This window comes from Piliocolobus tephrosceles, chromosome 2, assembly GCF_002776525.5.
Source record: "Piliocolobus tephrosceles isolate RC106 chromosome 2, ASM277652v3, whole genome shotgun sequence".
NCBI classification, from domain to species: Eukaryota; Metazoa; Chordata; class Mammalia; order Primates; family Cercopithecidae; genus Piliocolobus; species Piliocolobus tephrosceles.
In genome coordinates, this window is record NC_045435.1 from 47650821 (window position 1) to 47673163 (window position 22343).

The following is a 22343-nucleotide window of genomic DNA, read 5'->3' on the forward strand; positions in this document are numbered from 1 at the left end:
TGAAGCAATTCTCTAGCCTTAGCCTCCTGAGTAACTGGGATTACAGGCATGCACCACCACGCCTGGCTAATTTTTGTATTTTTAGTAGAGACAGGGTTTCACCATGTTGGTCAGGCTGGTCTTGAACTCCTGACCTCGTGATCCACCTGCCTCGGCCTTCCAAAGTGCTGGGATTACAGGGATGTGCCACCATGTCCGGCCTCCTTTACTTTCTTAATGAACTTGCTTTCACTTTATGGACTTGCCCCAAATTCTTTCTTTCATGAAATCTCTTGGGGTCTGGATCCAGACCCCTTTCCATAACAGGTGTGTTTGTCACAGGCATGTGAACCAGAGCAACTCCATCTTGAATAGGACCTGGGTAAAATGAGGCTGAGACTTACTGGGTTGCATTCCCAGATAGTTAAGGCATTCTAAATCACAGGAGGAGATAGGAGGTCAGCACAAGACACAGGTCATAAAAGACCTTGCCAATGAAACAGTTTGCAGTAAAAAACCAGCTAAAATCCACCCAAACCAAGATGGTGATGAGAGTGACCTCTGGTCTTCCTCACTGCTACACTCCCATCAGCACCATGACAGTTTACAAATGCCATGGCAATGTCAGGAATTTACCCTATATGGTCTAAGAAGGGGAGACATGAATAATCCACCCATTGTTTAGCCTGTCATCAAGAAGTAACCATAAAAATGGGCAACCAGCAGCCCTCGGGGCTATTCTGTCCATGGAGTAGCCATTCTTTTATTTCTTTACTTTCCTAATAAACTTGCTTTCACTTTATGGACTTGCCCTGAATTCTTTCTTGCGTGAGATCCAGTAACCCTATCTTGGGGTCTGGATCGGGACCCCTTTCCTGTAACATGTTGACAGCCTTTGGTTTTTCTTCCTGCAGTATGGGTTCAGTTAATGCAAAGGTAGGTAAGGGACTGGAGGTAATTGTTTTCTTCTTTGGCAGGTCCAGACTTTAGGCAGATAAGGGAACTTCAGAGAACAACTTCATCCTGTGCTTTGGGACAGACAGGAGTGGGAGAAAGGTCAGAGAGAACTTGAGGCTGCTTCTTCAGTTCAGTACATCAAAGCTCCATATTTTGGGGTATTGGTTGCTGAGTCCCAACAAACATCTGCTCTCAAAGATTTTCAATCAAGGCTTTCAGACATATGTAGCAAAAGGCTGTCCAGATTGGCTGGACTCAGCCGGGTGTGGTAACTCATGCCTGTAATCCCAGCATTTTGGGAGACTGAGATGGGTGGATCACCTGAGGTCAGGAGTTCAAGACCAGCCAGGCCAACATGGTAAAACACTATCTCTACTAAAAATACAAAAATTAGCCGGCCGTGGTGGCAGGTGCCTGTAATCCCAGCTACTCCAGAGACTGAGACAGGAGAATCACTTGAACCCAGGAGGCGGAGGTTACGGGGAGCCGATATCCTGCCATTGCACTCCAGCCTGGGCGACAAGAGTGAAACTCTGTTTCCAAAACAAAACAAAACAAAACACCACATGTACACAAACAAATTGGCTGGACTAATTTACACTTCTACCAGTGACATGAGAAAGTTCATTTTCCTCCATCTTTGCCCAGACTTGATATTGGAAGACTTGAAAGAAAAGTTTTGCCAATCTGATCAGTGAGAAAAGATAGCTTGTTGCTGTTTTAATTTGCATTTCCCTGGTTACTGAGAACGATGAGCAGATTTTCACATGTGTATTGACCATTTGAATTTCCTCTTCTGGGAATTGTCTGTATGTATATCTACCCATCTTTTCATTCTTATTTCTCCCTTTCTCAGTACCCGGAGAAGTACTCAGGGCCCACAGTGTAAAAATAGCAGGAAAAGGTTTCTCTCCTTCTCTCCCCAACTAATTAAAATTTAAGCTCATGGCTGGGCGCCGTGGCTCATGCCTATAATCCCAGCACTTTGGGAGACCGAGGTGGATGGATCACCTAAGGTCAGGAGTTTGAGACCAACCTGGCCAACATGGTGAAACCCTGTCTGCTAAAAACACAAAAATTAGCCAGACGTGGTAGTGCATACCTGTAATCCCAGTTACTCAGGAGGCTGAGGCAGGAGAGTTGCTTCAACCCGGGAGGTGGAGGTTGCAGTGAGCTGAGATTTCACCACTACACTCCAGCCTGGGTGACAGAGTGAGATCCTGGCTCAAAAAAAAAAAAAAAAGTTAAGCTCATACAATTTCTAAAGAATGCAAAACCTCCAAACCTAAATTATTCAGCCAAGCCAGGTTAGACTTAAAAGATATTACAGACCAGGCGCTGTGGCTCATGCCTGTAATCTCAGGACTTTGGGTGGCCGAGGCAGGTGGATCAGAGTTCGAGACTAGCCTGACCAACATGGTGAAACCCTGTCTCTACTGAAATACAAAAAATTAGCCGGGCATGTGGCAGGTGCCTGTAGTCCCAGCTACTCGGGAGGCTGAGGCTGGAGAATCGTTTGAACCCCGGAGGTGGAGGTTGCAGTGAGCCGAGATGGCACCACTGCACTCCGGCCTGGGTGAAACAGCGAGACTCTGTCTCAAAAAAAACAAAAACAACAACAAAAAACCCAAAAAACAAAAAACAAAAAAAGCAGTTTAACACAGTCTAATCTGTAAGTATTGTGATATATTGTCAACCATTTAGCTGAATTTCCTTGGCTAATCACTCAAATGATTAACTTAAGCCTACTTAAGTAAGCCTACTTAAAGTAAGCCTGCTCCTTGAGCTGAGAGGAAGACTGGGACATCTTACAGGAAGTCACGCACCCTCTGACAGGAAGACACCTGCCCACTAAGAAGAAGTCTCAGGTGCAGGGCAAACAATCTGAAAGCTGCAAGATGAACATTGTTGCTTCCTCCTGGCTGAATATAATGGAAAATTATGGAAAACCTAAATTCCTATTCCATCATTGTGTTGGCGAGGATGTGGGTGAAATGAAAGTTTCCTAACATGTCTTTTGTTGTCTGGGCATGATTTTTTGTTGTTGTTTTTCTTTTTTTTTTTTTTTTTTGAGGCGGAGTTTCCCTCTGTTGCCCAGGTTGTAGTGCAGTGGCTGGATCTCAGCTCACTGCAAGCTCCGCCTCCCAGGTTAACGCCATTCTCCTGCCTCAGCTTCCTGAGTAGCTGGGACCACAGGCACCTGCCACCTCGCCCGGCTAGTTTTTTGTATTTTTTAGTAGAGACGGGGTTTCATCGTGTTAGCCAGGATGGTCTCGATCTCCTGACCTCGTGATCTGCCCGTCTCGGCCTCCCAAAGTGCTGGGATTACAGGCTTGAGCCACCGCGCCCGGCCCTGGGCATGAATTTTTATTTGTGTCATATACACTCCTGTATACATACTCATTTGGGATAAAAGGACTACACCCAGAAGAATGAAATAAGTAGAATATTCTGGTCTCATCTTAATCAGAATAAGTTATTATTTACATTAGAAGAATCCTTTACTTTTAACAACTTTTTTATATTAACTGTATCATTTATTTATTTTAAGACAGAGTCTTGCTCTGTCGCACAGGCTGGAGTGCAGTGGTGTGATCTCGGCTCACTGCAACCTTCACTTCCTAGGTTCAGATGATCTCTTGCCTCAGCCTCCTGAGTAGCTGGGACTACAGGTGCCTGCCACCACAGCTGGCTAGTTTTTATATTTTTAGTGGAGACAGGATTTCACCATGTTGGTCAGGATGGTCTTGAAATTCTGACCTCAGGTGATCTGCCCACTTCGGCCTCCCAAAGTGCTGGGATTACAGGCGTGAGCCACCACACCTGGCCTTCCTTTTTAAGACTAAATATTATTCCATTGAATGGATAGATCACGTTTTGTTTATTTATCCATCAACGGATGAATTGCATAGCTTCCACCTTTTGGCTATTGTAAATAATGCTGCTATGAACATGGGTATACGATTATAGGCTTTCAGTTGTGTTGGGTATACCCAGAAGTAGGATTGCTGAATCATATGGTAATTCTACATTTAATTTTTTGAGGAAATACTATACCGTTTTTTTTATTATAGCTGCATCTTTTTTTTTTTTTTTTTTTTTGAGATGGAGTTTCGCTCTTGTTGCCTAGGCTGGAGTGCAATGGCACAATCTGGGCTCACTGCAGCCTCCACCTCCCAAGTTCAAGTGATTCTCCTGCTTCAGCCTCCTGAGTAGCTGAAATTACAGGCATGCACCACTACACCCGGCTAATCGGCTAATTTTGTATTTTTAGTAGAGATGGGTTTCTCCATGTTGGTCAGGCTGGTCTCGAACTCCCGACCTCAGGTGTGCCACCCGCCTCGGCCTCCCAAAGTGTTGGGATTACAGACATGAACCACCATGCCCAGCCTGTTTTTAGTCTTTATGTTGTTCAATTTATTTATTTTTTACTTTAGTTGCATTGTTGAATTTTAATAACATAAAAGCTTTAAAATAAAACTTTTCTTTCTCTCTCCCTTCCTTCGTTTCTTTCTTTCTTTCTTTTTTTTTTTTTTCAGGGTCTCTGTTGCCCAGGCTGGAGTATACTGGTGAGATCATAGCTCCCTGCAGCCTAGAACTCCTGAGGTCAAGTGATTCTCCCACCTCAGCCTCCTGAGCAGCTAGGACTACAGGTGTGTGCCACCATGCCCAGCTAAATTTGTATATATATATATTTTTTTAGAGATAGGATCTCACTATGTTGTCCATGCTATTCTCACCCTCCTGGCCTCAAGCAATCCTCCTGCCTTGGCCTCCCAAAGCCCTGGGATTACAGGCATGAGTCACTGCACCTGGCCTAAAATAAAACATTTTTTGAAATTCATCCTTTATTAGCAATGCATTCTACATGGATGTTGATTTGCAGAACTCCTAGAACATCTGCCACCCATATACATCAGTTCGGCTCATGTGTTTGTTCCCAGAGTAAGCTTATAACTTTTTGGAATCCTTTGAGCTTGCTTCGGGGACAGTTGTTTTCTCCAACCCTTATGGTACTACACATTGTTGTGTTTAAACTGTAGATTTGAGATAACCAGTGATGGCATAGTGATTATAAAGACAAATCTGAGTTACTGCTATTCAGCTATTCTATGCTGAATGTAACTAAAAATACATTAATGGAATTTTTAAAATATTAAGCCACGACCTTTTCCTTGTTTGTAATATTTATTTTATTTTTACTTAAAAATTTTGCTGGCTTGCTTCTATATAGAAAGTTTAATAAAACGTTATTTTTTCCTAGAAATTATTATATTTCATTTCACGTTTATTACTGAAAATAATTTTGTCTTATAAAGGAGGAGTGGTTCAAAAACCACTCCCTAGGGGGTCCAGTTTGCTAGGTGTACCACAGGAGGTCTGCACTACCTAGGTGGGACCAGGCCAGAGGAGTGAGTCTGGGAGGCAAAGGTCAGAGAGGATGCCTCGGAGGGCCTGGGGACCACAAGCAGGAGTTTGAATTCTCTGTCAAGGGCACCTGGGAGGCTCTGGAGGGCTGGCCCCTTGAGGCGTGTGCCGTGATCTGTGTTGACCACTCTGGCTCCGGAAGCTCAGAAGCAGGAAGAGTGCATTAGGCTCACCAGAGAAACAGAATAAGAGTGTGTGTGGGGGTGTGTGTGTGTGTGTATGTGTGTGTGGTGGGGGACGGGGGGACAGTGGGTTATAGAGAGGGAGAGATGATGGGAATTGATTCACATAATTATGAAGGCTGAGAAGTTCCAGAGCCTTCTGTCTACAAGTTGGAAGCCCAAGGAAGCTGGTGATAAAATTTGGTCCAAGCCTGAAGGCCTTAGAGCCTGGAGAGATGATGCAGTCTAAAGACCTGAGAGCCTGGGGTCGGGGTGGGGAGTGCTGATGTAAGTTCCATAGTCCAAAATCCTGAGAATCAGGAGCTCCAGTGTCTAACGGCAGGAGAAGACAGATGCCCCAGCTCAAGTGGACAGTGAATTTGCCTTTCCTCCACCTTTGTGTTTTAGTCAGGCCCTTGAGGGATTGGATGTGTCCACTCATATGGGTGACGGCAGATCTTTACTCAGTCTGATTCAAATGCTAATCTCATCCAGAAATGCCCTCACAGACACACCCAGAAACCATGTGTTACCAACTATCTGGGCATCCTTTAGCCCCATCAAGTTCACACACAAATTAACAATCACGAAAAGGGATCATGCTGCTGGTAGTTCTAGAAAGCAAGGAGTAGAGAGCCTGCACTCTTCCAGGGTTGCTGGCCTGTTGATGTCTGAGGACATCAACCTTGTGTATCCAGCTAGGTTTGCTGGAATCAGATTGAGGTGGCTAGGGTAACACACGTGTGCCTGGACTTCCAAGGAAGCCTGAAGGTGTGACAAGCTGGCTGCCATCACTTATTCTGCAGCCATCATCCTCTAGTGACGCCTGTGGGGAAGGACCCAGGGGCCCACAGGAAGCAAACAACTGCCAATCCTGGCAGAGGCTGAAGGTGGCAGGCGTGGGGAACACATTCTGAGGAAGAGTAAACACATCCAGAAAATGGGCCCCGTGAGTGTGAGGCACGTCTGGGCATTGACTTAAGCAGCAATTTCTGTAATTAAGTGTTGCCATTCTCTTAAGTATGATGGGGTTTTGGAAAGTCCTTTGCAAAGGTGGAAGCCATTCCAGTGCTCCTGGTGTTTTTCTTCTTTTTTATTTTTCCCAAAGCCAAGGTTTCCAGCTCAGAGGTGATGCTGAAGGTCCACAGTGGGTGTCCTTTTTCTCCATTTCCAGAGTTCATAACCAAAACCTGGGGGCAGACTTGTGTGAGGGGGAAACCCCTATTGCTGCTGCAGTGGGGCCCAGGCAAGGGGGGACTCAGCTTGCGGATGTTTGAAAACACAAATGTCTACTCCAGCGGTAAAAGGGCAACATTTAAATTCAAGGAGAAAAAGAGAGATGGGGAAGGAAACCTATAGATTGAAAGAGACTTAAAAGACATTTCAATCAATTGCAATGTGTGAACTTTACTTATATCCTGATTGTCAAAGTATAAACTGTAAAAAGGTATTATGACACGTATGAGACAGTTGGAAATTTGAACTCTAACAATACTTTATGACCATAAGATTACTGTTAACTTTTTTATGTGTGATAATAGTATTGTGGTTATATTATATTTGTAAAAGGGTCCTTATCTGTCAGCGATACACATTGAAATACAGATGAAATGACAGGATATCTTGGATTTGTTTCAAAATGAGATAGGGTGGGGCCTGGGGTGACTGCAGAAGCAGCAGACTTGGCTGTGGATTGTGGCCACAGAGCTGGACAGTCATGGGGCTTCATTAAACCACTCTGTCTATTCTATGACTCTTTAAGGTTCCCCATCGTGGAATTATTCTTTCTCTCTCTTTTTTTTTGAGACGGAGTCTCACTCTGTCACCCAGGCTGGAGTGCAGTGGCGCAATCTCGGCTCACTGCAAGCTCCACCTGCCAGGTTCACGCCATTCTCCTGCCTCAGCCTCCTGAGTAGCTGGGACTACAGGCGCCCGCCACCACGTAAGACTAATTTTTTGTATTTTTAGCAGAGGCGGGGTTTCACCGTGTTAGCCAGGATGGTCTTGATCTCCTGACCTCATGATCCGCCCGTCTCGGCCTCCCAAAGTGCTGGGATTACAGGCGTGAGCCACTGCGCCTGGCCTAGAATGATTTTTTAAAATTACTGTTTGGGCCGTGTTTGGGCCGTGCGTGGTGGCTCATGCCTGGCTAACACGGTGACACCCCATCTCTACTAAAAATACAAAAAATTAGCCGGGCGTGGTGGTGGGCGCCTATAGTCCCAGCTACCGGGAGGCTGAGGCAGGAGAATCACGTGAACTTGGGAGGCGGAGCTTGCAGTGAGCCGAGATTGTGCCACTGCACTCCAGCCTGGGCGACAGAGCGAGACTCCGTCTCAAAAAAAAAAAGAAAGAAAGAAAGAAAGAAAATAATAATAATAATAAAATTACTGTTTGGGTCGGACGCAGTGGCTCATGGCTGTAATCCCAGCACTTTGGGAAGCTGAGGGGCATGGATCCTTTGAGCCTAGGAGTTCGAGACCAGCCAGGGCAACATGGCAAAACCCTGTCTCTACAAAACAAAAAACAAAAAGCAAAAATTAGCCAGGTGTGGTGGCACACACCTATAATCCCAGTTATTCAGGAGGCTGAACTGGGAGAATCGCTGGAGCCCAGGAGGTAGAGGCTGCAGTGAGCCGAGATTGCGCCACTGCACTCCAGCCTGGGTGACAGAGTGAGACCCTGTATCAAAAATAAATAAATAAAATACAAATAAAAATTACTGTTGTCACGAAAAGATGGTGGATAGGCTCTAATAGGATGTCTCCCTAGGGAAAAGTTAATTGCCTTGAAAAATCTCTCCATACTTTTATGCTCAAGGAGAAAGGTCAAGATTAGTGTGGTTTGTCCTTCACACTGTCTTGTGTTTGGTTATCTTCCCACTGAAGGCCCTGAGAGCAGGCCTTGGGCTCTCAGTCCTTAGCAGGAAATAGTATCCTCCAGTAATCTGAAGGCATTCTTTCATTTTGCTGTATTTATTTTATGGCTACTTCTATTATATTTTGCAAACTGATAATGGCTTTTTATTTACAGAAGAGACAAAGTTTGCTTCTTAAGTAAATATATGTAAACACTCTGATTTAAAGACAGGAAATAAGAGTACAGGTGGTACTCAGATATTATTTTAAAAAATGATTTAGGGTGGTAGAAAGTGACAGAAGTTTGCGAGGCACTGATGAGGGTCAGGAGACATTTTCTTATCTGGTTTTAGTTATCAGGTGGGTAACTGGCTTGCTCAAATCTGTGGCCTCTTCCAGCCCAGAGGGTCTCTGTGCCCAGGAGGGAAGGCTCTGCTCAGGCCATTGTCCATTGCTGACTCCCTTCATCTCAGATAAACACTGAGACCCAGAGAAGGGGCCCAATGCCAGGGAGTGGAAACAGTCCACACAGAGAAGGTGGGGGTGGCCCCTACACATGGACCCCTGGCTTGGCCCCAGATACCATCCCATACCAGGTTTGTAGGCAAGTGAAATGGGATCTGGGGGCAAGTTTAAGGACAATGTAAAGGGTAAAATCTCAGATGGAAAACGTTTTACCCATCATTTTGTTGCCTTTTTTCATTTGTTTTTTGAGATGGAGTTTCTCTCTTGTCGCCTATGCATGATCTCAGCTCACTGTAACCTCCACCTCTCAGGTTCAAGTGATTCTCCTGCCTCAGCCTCCCCAGTAGCTGGGATTACAGATGCATGCCACCATGCCTGGTGAATTTTTGTATTTTTAGTAGAGATGAGGTTTCACTATGTTGGCCAGGCTGGTCTTAAACTCCTGACCTCGGGTGATCTGCTTACCTTGGCCTCCCAAAGTGCTGGGATTACAGGCGAGAGCCACCGTGCCTGGCCCATTTTATTGTCTTCCATGGATTGTTTTCTGCTGGGAAAATTTCCTGATTGCCTTAAATCACCTGAAACATAGCTGTTTAGCAAGCTGTGTCCACTCAGATATATTTTGCTGGGCCTGTTTGTATGATTCTTTTTTTGTCTGTGTAATTAAACTTTTTTTTGAGATAATTGTAGATTACATGCAGTTGTAACAAATAACAAGAGAGATGCTATAATATGTGCCCTTTATCCTGTTTCCATTAGTGGACATCTTGCAAAACTATGGGATAATATCACAACTAGGAAACAGACATTGATACAGTCAAGCCACCAAGCATTTCCATCCCAGGGACTCCGCATGTTGACCTTTTATAGCCACATCACTTCCTACCCCATGCCACCCCTGACCCCACAATCACTCACCTGCTCTATACTTCTATAATTTTGCCATCTCAAGAATCTTGTGTAAAAGCAAGTAAATAGTATGTAACCTTTTGTGCTTTTGTGGTGTTTGTTTTCCAGTCAGTATAATTCCCTGGAGCTTCATCCAAAATGGATGTATCAACAGTTCATTTCTTTTTGTTGCTGAATAATATTCCATGGCATAGATATGCCACAGTATTTAATCATCACCCATGAAGGACTTCTGGGCTTTTTCCAGTTTGGGCCTATTTGATAAAGCTGCTATGAACATTTTATGTACAGCTGTTTGTGGGAACATCACTTTTCATTTCTCTAGGAAAAATGTCCAAGAGTGAGATTTACCTGCCTGGCAAGACATATGTTAATGTGTATATATGTGTCATATTTCATACATACATATGTGTGTGCATGTATGTGTATGTGTGCCATATTATGTATATATATGCTTGTTTATGCATAAAATTTCTCTGGATGTATACTCAAGTGTGAAACACTCATTGCCTATAGGGAAGGGTATTGGGTGATGGGGAGGGAGAGGAATCACTTTCACTTGGAACCCTTTTGAGCCTAAGTTTCAACCATCTGTCAGGATTACCTGTTGGAAAACAAATCAGTCTTGTGCAACCCACAAGACACCCACAGACTTCCTCACAAATACCCACTCTGAGGCTGCCTTTTCCGCACAAGTCTGTTTTTTGTTTCTTCAAAGGGAGCCCGTTGGAATTCCCCTCCCACAGCACCTGGTTGCACACGAGGCAGACCCTCACCCTCTTAGTTCTGGTATCTCTGGAGATTTCCCCTAACACACACGTTCCCTGGTCTAGGGCTCTCAGGCTTTGAGGGTGATCCCAAACACCCCGCATCACCATCCAAAAGCCCCATGATCCCTGAGGGTCAGGCTCAGCCCATGCGGGCCTCGCTGAAGCCCAGTGCGGTGTCTATGCCCAGCCCAGGGGCCGCCGCCTGCAAAAAGCCTTCGGACCCTGACATTTATAGTGGCATCGTTGTGTGTCTTCTGGTTACAGTCAGCATCCACTTCCTGCACTCTTTACACAGCCGGCCGATACACCCTCACCCCACCCTTTCCTGACCTCCCGCTAGGCTGGGCCTTCTCTGCAAGGCTAGATTCATATTTTAGCGGCACCAAGCAGTCAGGTGCCTGCTGACGCATGCCTTCATGCAACTCACTACAAAGACAGCTAAAAGCCACAGAGCACAGCGCGGAATCTAAGGCCTTCCATTGGTGTGCGGGTGGATTCCGCGGTGCTCAACTTTCTTTTGTGGGTGTGGGGGCGGTGGAGGGGGTTGTGCTCTGGCAGCGTTGGCGCCCTAAATGACCTATGGGTAACCTCTAATGGCTTCCACAGGGGGTGCAGTGCGGAGGACAAGAGCTTGCGGCTCTCTGGCTGAGTGATCTGGGAGCCATTCGACCGGTTTTTTTCCTGGAGAAATGGGGATCTTAAGGCCTCTCTGGAAAGGGTGTGAGACGGTCGAGGCGGAGTGGGCCCCGGACCTTCAGCGCTTCAGGAAGTAGCTTCCCTTTGCGAGCCCGGGGTCCCTCTTCTGGGAAGCATGGACTGGGACAAGGCAGGCTCCGGTTTTCTGCATCCCAAATGTCCTGGAGCATGTGTCCCTTCCTTGCTGACCGCGGGTCCGGGCCTGAGCGCAAGGTCCAGAGCCGGTGGCCTGGCTCCACCGCCAGGGGCACAGACTGGTGCGGGATGCGTGCTGCGGAGCGCCCGGGGGCTCCCCCTTGGGCCTTCTAGGGTCTAGGGGTCTCCGCGGGCGCGCGCGCTCAGCCTCTCCTCTCGCGGGCACGCCCCAAGCCCTCTCCCTCAGTTCCGGGGGCCCGGGGGCGCGCCCATCCCCCAGCCCCGCGTTCCAGCGCGCGGGCCGGGGTGGGGGGTGGGGTCTCCGCGAGCTCGGCCCCCAGAGTTCCCGCGCTCGGGCCCAGGAAGCGGCCGCCGGCGGCAGCCCTCGCCCCGCCCCCGCGCTCATCACCTGCTGGCCCGACGCGCGCGGGCGGGAGCTGAGGGCAACGGGGGCGGCGCGGGCAGCTGGGCGCAGGGTCGCGGGAGGTGACGCGCGGCGAGAATGGCGGTGCGGGGCCGGGGGCTGCTGCTGCTGGCGCTGTCGGTGCTGCTAGCGCTGGGCCCCTCCGCCGCTGCGGCCAAGCTCAACATCCCCAAAGTGCTGCTGCCCTTCACGCGGGCCACGCGCGTTAACTTCACGCTGGAGGCCTCGGAGGGCTGCTACCGCTGGTGAGGCGCGCGGCCGGGCGGGCGGGGGCCGCGGGCCGGGCCGGGCCTTGGCGCTGAGAGGCTGGGCGGGCGCCTGGAGGCCGGCAGGGCCGGCAGGTGCGCGGCGCGCTCTCGCTGGGCGCTAGGCGGTGGCGGCCGGAGCGGCGGGAGCGCGCGGGTCGCCACCACTGCTCATGTCATGGCGCCGCCTGGGCCTCCGCGCCGGTGAGGCGCGAGCAGAGCGGGCCCAGCCTGGCAGCCGTGACCCGCGTGTTCTGCGTTGTGCGGGAGGAGGGGTGGCCTGGGGAGCTGCGTCTGGGACCGCAGGGCCCGGGCCCGCCTGACCCGGGAGGGGGCGCCGGGGCCACTGGGCCGCACTTCCCTTGTGTCTGGGATCCCGGCTCGGGTTTGTCTGTGACCGTCCTCGCCCTGGCATGGGAAGTGAGTCTGTGGGAGAGGAAGCGCAGCGCCTAGCGTCGCGGGTAGGAACGGAGACCCTGGAGGAAAGGTGTTTTGGAGGGAAGCCCAGGGGCCGCTTTACAGAGGCGAAGTGAGGCGAGGCAAGCCGGTGCTTCTCAGGCTGCCTCGGCATGGGTCCTGACGTTCAGGGCATTTCCATCACCCTCCCTCCCGGGTTGGGAGTTCTCCATGGGGTCGGTTGCGGAGTGTAACCCTGTGGAACCACAAGGACCTATGAAACCAGAGACCGACACTGACAGGGCGGTGCGGTCCAGCCCTTACATTTTGCAGACGGGGGGAATGGAGCTCTTGCCCCTGGCAAGGCTGCGTGGGCGCGACTGAACCCCCCTCAGCTTCCCGGCCCAGCCCTGTTAGGGGTGAAAAGATGGGCTTCCGCCCTTCCTACCCCCAGGGTACTCATTGGTTGCTCCCTTTATTTCTCCGTTGCAAGGCTGGGTCAAGGTTGAGGCAGAACGAGGTGTGACCATATGACAGCCATGTGTGTAAGCCTGGACATGTGTGTGTTAAGTCTGAGTATTAGTCTGTGCGTGTATGTGTGATGCCTGAAGCTCAGACCAGCCAGCTTTCTCTGTTGCTTGCACTACTTGCCCTATTTCTTTTTTTTTTTTTTCTTTTTTTCTTTTTTCTTTTTTTTTTTGAGACAGAGTTTTGCTTTGTTGTCCAAGCTGAAGTGCAGTGGTGCGATTTCGGCTCACTGCAACATCCACCTTCCGGTTCAAGCGATTCTCCCACCTCAGCCTCCCGAGTAGCTGGGATTACAGGTGCAGACCACCTAGCTAATTTTTTATTTTTTATTTTTTAGAGATGGAGTTTCCCCCTTGTTGCCCAGGCTGGAGTGCAATGGCGCAATCTTGGCTCACTGCAACTTCCACCTCCCTGGTTCAAGCGATTCTCCTGCCTCAGCCTCCCGACTAGCTGGGATTATAGGCGCCCACCACCACACCCAGCTAGTTTTTTGCATTTTTAGTAGAGACAGGGTTCACTATGTTGGCCAGGCTGGTCTTGAACTCCTGACCTCAGGCGATCCTCCCACCTCAGCTTCTCAAAATGCTGGGATTACAGGCGTAAGCCACCATGCCTGGTTCGCCTGGCCAATTTTTGTATTTTTGGTAGAGTGGGATTTCACCATGTTGGTCAGGCTGGTGTTGAACTCCTGACCTCAAGTGATCCGCCCGCCTCTGCCTCCCAAGGTGCTGGGATTACAGGCGTGAGCCACCGCACCCGGACTGCCCTATTTCTTTTTTGAAGGTCTCCTTCCTAAAATCAAGAAGTACTAGGTCAGCCCATTGCATTTTGGGTTTAGTGCTTTATGTGCCTGGAGGCTCCTATTTCTGGCCTGATGTCAGAGGCTGAACTTGGACGTTAGGTTTTCTGTATCCCAGTCTAAGACCTTGTCTTGTGTGGGAAGATCAGCTGTTAGTCAATACTGTGGCTGAGATACATGCTCATTCTCTTGTTGAAGCTGTCTGTACTCTTAGTATGTGGGCAAGAAAGAAGAAAGTGGGTATTAAAAACAGCTGGCTTCAAGTGAATCCCTTTGGATATATTTGTATGTTACTTTCTCTGAAATTCTATAGCTGTACTTTTTTTCTTTTTCTAAACTAACAACACTTCCCCCACCCCCCCAACATCATTTTCTTTTCTGAGAGGAGCTGAAGGGTGTTGGTGGATTTTAATTTACTTGGTAGGAAAAAGGGAAAAAACATTCTTAATCTCTGATGCATCAGGGAAGTGATAAGTACCTTATAATGTGTTTGGCGTTGATCTGCAGTTTGTATTGCAGATGTGTGACTGCAGATGTGTGACTGCTATCCAAAGTGTCTTCTCAGAGGTGTTTGATGATTGTGGTTCCCCCTTAACTTGACAGGAAGACATTCTGTCAATCAAGCACTGAGAATATTTTCTTTATTTTTAGTAGTGCTGTTCCTACTGTAGTCATCTATTGCTGCAGTTTTGAAGAATCTCCTCTGGAGATTTTAAGAGCCGGCCTGTAGACATATATCCACAGTCCTCTAAACCTGGGAAGAACATTACCTCTTCGTTCAGAGAGTTCATTGTTAAGTCTCTGAGACGAAAAAGAAAATGAGAATTCTGCCAGACCCTGTGGGAACATTTGCACATCCTTTGAATTTGCAGCTGAGCTCTAAGTTTACAGAAATCACTGTGTGTGCCTGAGCCAGCAGCTTCATGTTTACTTTTCCTTTTTTTTTTTTTTTTTTTATTTTATAGCATCAAAATTGGACAGTTTTAGAGCCAAGGGAACCTTAGAGGTCATCTAGTTTAAACATTCTGTGTTTCGTATGGGAAAACCTGAGCCTCAGAAGGGGAAGTGATCTCTGGGAAGTCTTGTAGTGATGGACACTGAGTTAGAGCAGGAGCTGGGATCCCTCCCTGTCCCATGCCATTAGACCTGGGGACTTGCAGCCTCTGGCTAATTTGCCAGGCTCTAATTGAGTCTCTCCAACTACACCCAGCCAGCACTGGTTTTGTGACAAGTTCCTGATTCCTTCTAGATATTTTGCATGATTGAAAGTGTTCCATAAAGTATATTTCATTTGCTCCTTTTAAAGGTATCCTTTTATATACAAAATGACCTTATGCTGAAAACCGAGAGAACAGATGAAAAAAGAAATCATGCCATAATCTTCTAGCTGTAATACAATCACAGGCAGCATTTTGGTTTCTTTTCGGTCACTTATGTTTCCCCTCCTAGCTCCTTTCTTACATTGCCTCAAACCTGGTTATCTGGGCACCTTGGGAACCTCCTCCCCTGCCAACACTGGCTAGCATTGAAGCCTAAGCACTGCTCTGTTGCTTCTTCTTGAGGGCTCCGCATCTGAGCATCTTTCTGCTGGGTTGAAGTTGCCTCCTCATTGATTGTTTCCCTGCCGTGGAGTCCCAGGGTATTCTGGGTCCTCCAGCGGTGGGGGGCCCTGTCTTGGAGAAAGTGAGTGGCTCAGATTGGTTTCCCAGGGGTTGAGCCTGAGGCAGGATTCTGCTGCCCTTGGTTTACAGAGAAAGTGCTCTGTTGGGCAGCTGGGTAGGGAAGGGAGGCTGCCTGCAGGTTGTCTTGCCTTCAGGCGAAGAGACCAAGCTTTGAGCTTTTGTACCCACTGTCAGGCAGCCATTGGTTCCCCTGGGGAAGGGGATGTTGTGCCACCTCCCAAGCCTCTGACAGAGACACCCTGTTTTGAATTACGACCTGCAGCTCCCCTGGCTGAGGTGGGGAGGGGATGTGGACCTGCCTGGTGAACAGCATCCAGACACAGCACGCACAGTGACCGCCATACAAGTGCACAGATTTCTCCTTTCCTGCCCCTGACAGTCTCTCCTGGGCACCTTTGAACCACCTAATATGTGTGCCAGGCCTGGTCCTGCACCAGGGTACACCCTCTCTTATGTGGTCTGGGGCACTTCTCAGTCACAGGTATAAGGATTCTCAAACAGGCAGATGGGAGCCCTTTCAGGGCCAGGGAGGGGACTGGTCCCTATGCTGTGGAGCTTGACCTTGGAGCGTGCTATACCCCAGGCAGCTCAGATGACCCTTGGGGAGTCCCTCTTTGCCGAGGGGTGACTGTGAGAGGCCAGAGGCCAGCACTACCCTTGCATGTGGATGTCCTGGGTCCCTCTCCCTGCCCCGGCAGGGGAAGCTGCAGCAAGTCCCCTCACAGGCCTTCCTGGGTGAAGTTGGTCAGGAAGGGTGAGGGATGCACGCTGAGCCAGGTCAGAGTGTCATCCGGCCCAGCTGCCTTCTGCTGGGCTCAGAGACCCTGAGCCTCTGGGACAGGAGCAGGTCAGCAGGTCACATACTGGAAACCGCACAGGTGAGGCAGCAGGGCCTGTAAGACGTTGTACCATAGTCAAAATAAAAAATTCACAAAGTATAAACAACCCAAAAGAGGGAGTTGAATTTGACAAGAGGCCCCCAGTTTGCTCTTCTGTACCTCCTTCACCTGGCCTTGCCTGAGCCTTGTACTTCTGCTGTCTTTGTTGAGAGCGTTTTCCCCTGTACCATTCGATTTGTGTGCATGCTGCATCCCCACACACCTATGCCAAATCTCTGTCTCCTTTCTTATGCCCAGCCTTAGAATCGCAGGCTTTGGTCGATTGTGTTATCTGGGCCTATTTGATGGCATTTCTGGCAGTTAGAAGGTGGGGTGGAGATACCAGAGCTCCCGCAGGGCCCGGGAGAGGGCACACGGTGAAGACCCGTCCTGCCCAAGCACCAGGAGACAAGCACTGATGGGCAGCACATGTTTCACAGAGGAGGGCTGGAGAGTGACTGAATAAGAGGTGACTCTTTATTTTTTGAGATGGAGTCTCGCTCTGTTGCCAGGCTGGAGTGCAGTGGCATGATCTCAGCACACTGCAGCCTCCACCTCCCGGGTTCAAGCTATTCTCCTGCCTCAGCCTCCCAAGTAGCTAGGACTACAGGCATACGCCCAGCTAATTTTTGTGTTTTTAGTAGAGACGGGATTTCACCATGTTGGCCAGGATGGTCTAGATCTCTTGACTTTGTGATGTACCCGCCTCAGCCTCCCAAAGTGCTTGGGATTACAGGTGTGAGCCACCATACCCAGCTGTCTGTGACTCTTACTATGAGCCAGGTACTTCTTGAGGTCCTGGGATGTGACAATGAAGCAGCAGGAGATGCCCTGCTCTCGGGGGACTATAGCTGATTGCCGGAGTTAAACAGTTAATTAAGATGAGATCTGTGGATGCATGTGAGGCACGAGTAAGTTCTGAAGAAAACAGAACTGCAAGGCGTGGAATGCGTTTTGGGGAGGGTGCTCAGCATAAGCCTCCTGGGAGTCGAACTAGGAGTGGAGTGGGATTGAGTTGGAGGGGAAAGCAAGTGCAAAGGCCTGGAGGAGAGATGGAACTTGTCAGAAGTGCACAAAGGCAGCACGTTTGGCCAGGGCAAGGGGGCTAGGAGGAAGGGTGGAGAGGTTGGCAGGGCGGGGCCATGTGGGACCTTGTGGGCTGTGGTTAGGAGACAGGAAGGGGAATGCCAGGTCAGATGTTGGGCAGGGTTAGACTGGACCTGATTTTGGGGCCTTGTTCTTCCCAGCCCCTGAGGGTTGTCTCTAGCTGTGGCCCTGCAGGGCTGGACTAGGCCTTGCTTAACTCCCTTCACAAAGCCCGCAGCAGGGAAGTACCAGGAAGTGTCTGTGGACCTGGGTTGACCTGGGCCTTGGGTGATTTTCTTCCTGCTTCCTTTGTGGGTCCCCCACTCTGCCTGAGCTCTGTCAGCCCCATGAGGTGGCTTCCACTCTGTAGACCCTGCATTTGGGCACCGTTAGGGGGTGAACCCTGCGGGTAGATAGGAGGTGGCCTGTGTCATCCACCACCCTCACCCATCCTCCTTTGTGCAACTCTCACTTCTCTTTTCTTTTCACTGTTGCTTTCTGGCGTGACCCAGATCCCTGAGTTCCCCTATGGCCTGCCCGCCTCCTGCTCCTGTGTTGTGAAGAGTGGGGAGCACCCCCTCAAAGGCATTGCCTGCCAGACGCCAGCACATTCTGTGTGCCAATGGAGCCTCATGCGACAGTAGGAATGAGAAAGATTCACTCTCTCAAAACTCACTGTCAGTCCTTTAATTTTCCTCAAAATAAAAGTTTTCTTCTGGTGTCCGTATGTGGTTTACATATTTTTTTATTTTAAATTGTGGTAAAATATATATAACATATAATTGACCTCCTTAACCATTTTTAGGTATAGAGTTCTGTGGCATGAAGTACATTCACAATTGTTGTGCAGCCACCTCCACCATCCACCTTCAGAACTCTTTCATCTTCCCAAATGGACACTTCATACCCATTAAATAGTAACTCCCTATTTTCTCCTGCTCAGGCCTTGGCCAACATGGTCTTTTCCTTGCACTCTTTGATGTTTGCCTGTTTCCCAAGAGAACAGGAGGACTCCCAGAGTCTTTGTAGGCAGCAGCTTCCCCCCAGGACCTACTGACACTGCTTTGAGTCATCTGGATGGATGGCAAACGCTATGAGATTTTTATTTACACTAGTGTATAAGGTTTCTTTTTTTTTTTTTTTTTTTTTTTTTTGAGACAGAGTCTCCCTCTGTCGCCCAGGCTGGAGTGCAGTGATGCCATCTCACTGCAAGCTCCGCCTCCTGGGTTCCTGCCATTCTCCTGCCTCAGCCTCTGGAGTAGCTGGGACTACAGGTGCCTGCCACCACGCCCAGCTAATTTTTTGTATTTTTTTAAGTAGAGACAGGGTTTCACCATGTTAGCCAGGATGGTCTTGATCTCCTGACCTCGTGATCCGCCTGCCTCAGCCTCCCGAAGTGCTAGGATTACAGGAGTGAGCCACTGCTTTTTTTTTTTTTTTTGAGACGGAGTCTCACTCTGTCACCCAGGTTGGAGTGCAGTGGCACGATCTCGGCTCACTGCAAGCTCTGCCTCCTGAGTTCATGCCAACATGCCTGGCCCAATGGTGCTTTTAAAAATCAGTATTGGCCAGGCACGGTGGGCCACACCTGTAATCCTAGCACTTTGGGAGGCCGAGGCGGGCGGATCACCTGAGGTCGGGAGTTTGAGACCAGCCTGACCAGTATGGAGAAACTTCATTTCTACTAAAAATACAAAATTAGCTGGACATGGTGTTGCATGCCTTTTCCTAGCTACTCAGGAGGCTGAGGCAGGAGAATCACTTGAATCCGGGAGGTGGAGGTTACGGTGAGCTGAGATTGTCCCATTGCACTCCAGCCTAGGCAACAAGAGTGAAACTGTCTCAAAAAAAAAAAAAAAAGAAGAAGAAAGAAAAAAAAATCAGTAATAGCTAAGCGTGGTGGCTCACACCTGTTGTCCTAGCACTTTGGGAGGCCAAGGTGGGTGGATTGCCTGAGCTCAGGAGTTTGCGACCAGCCTGGGCAACATGGTGAAACCCTGTTTCTACTAAAATACAAAAAAAAAAAAAAAACAAATTTGCTGGGTGTGGTGATGTGCACGTGTAGTCCCAGCTACTCAGGAGGCTGAGGCAGGAAAATTGCTTGAACCCAAGAGGCAGAGGTTGCAGTGAGCCTATATTGCACCACTGCACTCCAACTTGGGTGACAGAACGAGACTCCATCTCCAAAAAAAAAAATAGTGTTCAGGATACATTTGGAGGTAGGGGCTGATTCAGGTGGATGTTAAAGCCATCTTCTACTTGGGTCTGGAGGCAGCACCAGGTAAAGGTGGGAGGCCTGTGGCCTAGTTTTGAACTCCGTGTGTCCTAGCACAAGGGAGCAGGAGAGTGTCCAGACCAGGGGTTCTGAGCTAGACTACACTAAGGCCCGTGTCTAGGGATGTGGCTTCATGAAGGTCAGTTAACATCCATGCAAAGGATTCCTCATGTGTCAAATGGGGGTTTTAATAGGATTGTTGGGAAGCAAATGAAATGTTTATGATATGTTTCAGTCTGTGATTGACACATAATAAAGCATAGAATAAATGAAAGTTTCAAGATCAGTGCCAGCATGGTCAGGTTCTGGCGAAGGCTGTCTTCCAGGTTTTAGACTGTCCACTCCTTGCGACACCCTCGAGTGGTGGGAAGGGATGGGCAGCTCTGTGGGACCTCTTTTACAAAGGCACTTAGTCCATCCATGAGGACTCAGACTTCATGACCTAATCACACACCAAAAGCCCCACCTGCTAACACGTGTCATCACCTTGGAGGTGAGATTTTCAACATCTGAATTTTGGGGGGACACAAACATTCAGACCATAGCAGACAGGCACCCATAGGAAAGTTGAGTGTTGTTACTGAAAGGTGTGTGGAAGCGGGCAGCCCAAACCCAGCACGTGTCCCTCACAGAAGTGACACTCACAGGTTGGCTGCTTGCCTGTTGACAGTTGTTTGTGGGAAGGGCATGGGAGGCCTACAGACCTCGGGCTTACAGAGGAGCTGGTGTGATGAGGGAGGACATTGAGCAGAACAGAGTCAGGTGCCTTTAAGGAGGCAACCTGGCCATGTGACAGCACCAGAGCTCAGTCTCAACAGCCGTCAGGTGGGCACACGAAACCTGCTGCTGCACAGAGCTTTTGGGATGCGCTGAAAACACTTGCAAAGCATGCAGCCCTAGATGCCTTCTGTACCACTTGGTACATTTGATAAAATTAAGTTTGTAATTAAAAACCTTTTTTTTTTTCTTTTTTTTTGAGACAGGGTCTCTCCCTGTCACCCAGGCTGGAGTGCAGTGGTGCGACCTCAGCTCACAGCAATGTCTGCCTCCTGGGTTCAAGCAATTCTCCTGCCTCAGCCTCCTGAGTAGCTGGGATTACAGGTGCATGCCATGATGCCTGGCTAATTTTTGTATTTTTAGTAGAGATGGGGCTTCACCATGTTGGTTAGGCTAGTCTTGAACTCCTGATCTCGTGATCCGCCTGCCTTGGCCTCCCAAAGTGCTGGGAATAAAGGCGTAAGCCACGGTGCCTGGCCTAAAAACCTTTTTATAAAGAAAACTCTAAGCCCAGATGGCCTTGTCTATAAATTCTGTGAAACATTTAAGGAAAAAATGATACAAGTTCTTTACAGACTCTCAGGAGAGAGAGAAGGAGCAGTTGTTTGCTAATTCACTTTTATGAGGCCAACATTACACTCATTGCAAATGAGATAAAAGCATTATAAGAAAAAAAAAAAAAAGCCCACAGACCAAAAGCACAATTTTTTTAAATACAATCAAATCCAGAAAAATAAACAAAACTAATATATGATGACCAAGTAGGGCATATCCCAGGAATGCAAGATTGGTTCAATATTGCAAAAAAGTCAGTGTAATTACCATATTAACAGAATTAAGAAGAAAAGCCATATACTTGTCTGCATGAATGAACATTCACCACCCACACATGATAGAGCCAGTGGCTGCCTGTCCTTAAAGTCTCTGCTTGCACAGTGCCCCTTCAGTGATGCCTTCTCTGAGTGTCCATGGAAGATGGCAGCCCTGGCCCTCCCAGCATTTTATCTGTCTTTAGCCATTACTAAGATCCCATCTTCAGTCACTCATTTTGTGTGTTCTTGCTCTCCTTCCACTAAAGTGAAAGCTCCATGAAGGTAGAGGTTAATGTGTAGTCTATACTTAGTTGTGTCCTCAGCACCTAGAACACTACCTTAAATATCACGAATAGCCCAGTATTTATGGTTTCAGTAAGTGGATGAATGCCTTAGAGGCCCCATGGAGGACCAGCAGTGCCATGGGAGCTGACAGGAGGGGCATGGGTGATGCAGATAGGGATAGTCCATGGAAGAGTTGCCGTGTTTGGTGAGCGGAGAAGGTTGGACAGCATACCTGTGGGTCAAGAAGTCATGTGAGGTGGAGGGACCAGCATCAGCAGAGGAAGAGGTGGAGAAGCTAGGAGGGAGGGAGGAGTAGGAGGCAGGGGCTTTGGAACAGAGGTTGGACTTGACGGCAGGTGACTCAGGCTCTTTCTAGCAGTGCAACCTTGGGTCAGTAACCCTGTTTTAGGCCTGAATCTTTGATCCAGGCTTTAAGGATGCCTTGGTGGTATGATTGGGAGGCCTGTGAGGACGGCCCTGACCCTAGGGCTTTAGGTTCAGTCTTCAGGGAAGAGGAAGGACAGGTTCAAGCAGGAATCATCACAATGCCTTGAACTTCTGGGCTTAGGCCATCCTCCTGCATAATTGGAACTATAGGCACAAGCCACTGTGCCCAGCTTTTCTCCTTTCTTTATAAAAAGTAAAGTTCTTATGGTCCGAATCATGCCAAACATTGCAGGACCACAACTCTTTCATTTGAGAGCCCCCTCCTTTTTCCTAGATCTGAGAGCTGTGACAAGAGCTTTATATATATTATCTCAACCCAGTGCTTTGCGTAGGTGCTATTTTTGTTCCCGT

At 48.6% G+C, this 22343-nt stretch overlaps 1 protein-coding gene across 2 annotated transcripts in view; it reads left to right on the forward strand.

Annotated features, from left to right (window-relative positions):
- Window positions 1–11706: 11706 nt before the first annotated feature.
- The window catches only part of NUP210 (nucleoporin 210), a 101992-nt gene continuing 91355 nt past the window's right edge, over window positions 11707–22343 (forward strand). The window contains exon 1 of one of the 2 annotated variants that reach the window (XM_023192680.3): window positions 11707–12027. In XM_023192680.3, coding sequence (XP_023048448.2) covers window positions 11861–12027 — 167 coding nt within the window. In that variant the 5' untranslated portion in view covers window positions 11707–11860. The remainder of the gene's footprint in view (window positions 12028–22343) is intronic. The other variant, XM_023192678.3, reaches the window with a different exon arrangement.